Raw genomic sequence first — 3,543 nt, forward strand, 5'->3', positions numbered from 1 at the left:
GTGCTTGACTAACTAAAAAAGAAAGTAACTTTTAGAGAGAAAAAATGGCCGCTAGATGAGGTTGTTAGTGGAATTATTTTAGTAATAATCTAAATTAGTGGTTCTAAGTAAAGTGTATACAATAACCAGGTGAATTTTGATCATGAAATGTAGGGAGAACCGATGTTTTCTCAAATACACTGATTTATTTTCTGTCCTAAATTATCGCCCATGCAATTCTTTTGCAATTATATGGCATTTGTTTATTTTTAAATCTAGGAAGAACCGATATCGTTCAAATACACTCATTTATTATCAATGACCTAAATTATTGCATATACAAGAATCTTGCATATGAGTAGCTGCATGCACATGTCTAAAATGGCTGTTAATTTTTGCAATGAGGACTTCAAAAAACTTTCTTTTTGCTCAGATGAAATTCCAGTGAAAGATGAACTTCAAATATATAATTTCTTTAAAAACATAAAATAGTGGAACTAAAATGTTAATTAATAGTCAGTGTAATAAACAAAAAGTTGTGCCTCAGTACTTGTAGGAGATGGATGAAAAACTTTATTGTAATTTACCCGGAATGAAATCAAATTATGGACGAAATTAATAAATATCTGTGAGTATACATGGTCTCATGCTATGATACGAGTGGAATGCATAGGTGTATTGTTCAGGTAAAACACACGAGGTTATAACGTACTTTTGATTTAAAACCTATAAAATTACAAGCCAGCTTCAGATTCCTTCTTGCATCCCATATTACTTCCTTTTTTGTGTATATATTTCCCTCCTTGGCGGGGTTTCAATAGAAGTAGGAGCAGATAAAAATGGATTTTGTGAAGAAAAGAGAATTCAATTGATAGACATTAGATATGAAATAGATCAAGTGACTCGTAGGTTCTTTAGACTCATTCTCTTTACAACCAGAAGAGTTTATTTACTATATGCAGGACTTCTTTGGATCACATTGCTAGCATAGCTGGACAGACAATAGCAAAAACGGAAATTATTTGGTATTTTACAGATTCAATATGTTTTCAGTTTTTGATCGAGGCACAGTGCACCAGTATCACTTTTAGGGATATTGTTTAAAATATAACCAATAAATGCGACTGAGGTAATTCTAAATTTAGCCCTTATGATTCTTACGATTGAAGCAATTCTAAATCACGCTACACTTACCTTTAGTATCACCAATGACGATTTATTTCCTGGCTTGACTAGCTGAAACCTCCAAGCCCGAAGGATACAGCTTTAATAGACTCAACTGTCCAAGCCTTTTGTTTTTTGCTGTATGTATTCCGAAGCTTTTAATTTAATAATAAAAGAAAACTTATCCTTTTACTAAACACTTAGAACTATTTTCAATATTTAATAATAAAGGTAGCATCATCTTTAATGTTCAAGCATTCACTAAGAGTCTACTGTCCCACTCATTGGGTATTAAACTATGTTGCCTTTAATACCCAATGAGTGGACAGTAGAAGCATTCTCTAAGAGTCTCAATCCGTTAAGTGCAGTTGACTCATGAAAATTGAAGAAAAGTATGTTGGAGTTTTTGATGGTGACATGAGAAGATATTCACAACCCACTATACATCAAAACTACGCATTGAGGGATGATCAGATAAATCTACCGGCATCCATCGCAACTCAAAATCTTGGTTGATCAGAGATATTCCAAGATTCAATTTGAACCTTAATCGTCCCCATCAGGGTCACGTTCTTACAGCAGGCTAGAGCGGTCTCGAATCGACAAAAAATATACGAATTCATCAAAATCTATCTTACATTAAGTGGATGAAACATCAACAACTTAAAAAGTCATTACTGTTAAGATAAGTCCATACTATCCGACTTAATTATTTATTTCATTTTAATTAGCATTATTTTGTGATTGCATAAATAGTAATATCTATCATCATTCAAAAGGCAGTGAGTCAATACAAACATGAAAATACGTGTTCTACTTTTTTCTCTCAAGCAATTCATGTCCCAAATGATTTTTCTGGTAAGGTACTTTTAACGAGGCAACTATCAGGACCCAACTTTTCACCAAATGAGTTCAATGTATAAAAAATAAATACACAATACTATTCTGCAAGTTTTCATTTCTTGAAACCTATTCATAATACTTTCTTCAGAAACAGTATTAAATATTTTTTTTCTACATAAAGCACCATACAACTGCTCATGAAACCATCATCCATTCGATTTCTCAATTCACTCTTGATCAACTTTCATTGCCGAAAAGGCTCTTTCAACTGTAGCAGTGGCAACCGACAAGAGCAATGCAAACTTTACAAGACGAAACACAAGAGGATAATTAAAGTGTTTTTTTTGTCTTAACTAGCTCCTCAGAAAGGTCACCAAGTCCTTTAAGATTAGAAAACCTTTCATCAACATCACGAACATCTACAATATAAGTCTCTAGCTGATTCTTGAGAGTAACCATTATATTTTCACCAAAATCATCAAGATATGATTCAGTCATTCTCAATATTTTGTTTATGTCAAAATTAGAAAATGAGTCAACAGGATACAAGCAAGTAACCCCAATAAGCAAATCTGCTCTCACCTCATTAAAACGATCATTGAGTTCTTGAAGTTGCCAATCAATTATTTTAAAAAATACTTCTACACGATAGTGATGTGAGAGAGTATAATCAGCAACTCTTCTTCGAGATCTTCCAAAATTAACATAGAACTCATTAAAATTGGGTATCAAAATATCATACCAACACAAAATGCAGACACATTTTTGATAAGTGGATCCCATCCTTCATCCCGTAAATCTTGCAATCGTTTTTTCACCACTTTAAAAAGTAGAACAACATTTGCAATATCTTGTTCTTTCTTCTGTAAGAATTCATTAAGCTCATTTGTGATTGCTAAAGTATCTCTTATTAAGTGCAATATAAAAGCAACCTTAAACGTTTGACAAGTTCTGAGATATCCTGTTGCCCTAGTTTTTTCTTCAACACATTTAGAATCAACAACAATAGTATCAAGGACATCAGTAATAGAACTAAACATACTAATAAAGTTCGTAAATGATTTATAGTGTGAACCCCAATGAGTATTAGCAGCTCTAGCAAGACCAAGTTCTTGATTTAAGCCCTTACCAGTTTCAATCTCGCCCATATTTAGCGCCTCTTGAACTTTTTCTGCTTGAGCTTGTCGAAGTTCATCCATTCATTTAAAAGAACTTCCTACTACATTTAATACATTGAAAATCAACAATACAAGTTCTCCAACTTGAAGATATTTTTTAGATACACTAACAAGAGTCAACTGAAGTCGATGAGCAAAACAATAAATTGCTTGAGATGATCTACTTTCTTGCTGAATCAAAACTTTAAACTTAGATGCCCTTGCATATTGCTTGCTCTATCATAGCATTGCCCTCGTATACTAGATAAACTCAAAGAATGTTGAGTAAGATAATTAACAACTGCTTCTTTTAAACATAAAACACTGGTAGACAATCCCTATAAATCGTTCCACAACAGATCCCCCACCATCAACATATCGCAAAACAATTTTCATTTGC

General features: G+C 32.9%; 1 protein-coding gene across 1 annotated transcript; it reads right to left on the reverse strand.

Moving 5' to 3' along the window:
* Window positions 1-2,213: 2,213 nt before the first annotated feature.
* On the reverse strand, window positions 2,214-3,185 carry LOC107859759. The gene is made up of 3 exons (XM_016704858.2): window positions 2,729-3,185; window positions 2,341-2,627; window positions 2,214-2,288 (listed from the first exon to the last, which is right to left on the reverse strand). Exons 1-3 carry the CDS (start codon window positions 3,183-3,185, stop codon window positions 2,214-2,216), a joined length of 819 nt encoding a protein of 272 aa, XP_016560344.2.
* Window positions 3,186-3,543: the final 358 nt, after the last annotated feature.

Source organism: Capsicum annuum, chromosome 1 (assembly GCF_002878395.1).
Source record: "Capsicum annuum cultivar UCD-10X-F1 chromosome 1, UCD10Xv1.1, whole genome shotgun sequence".
Classification (NCBI taxonomy): Eukaryota; Viridiplantae; Streptophyta; class Magnoliopsida; order Solanales; family Solanaceae; genus Capsicum; species Capsicum annuum.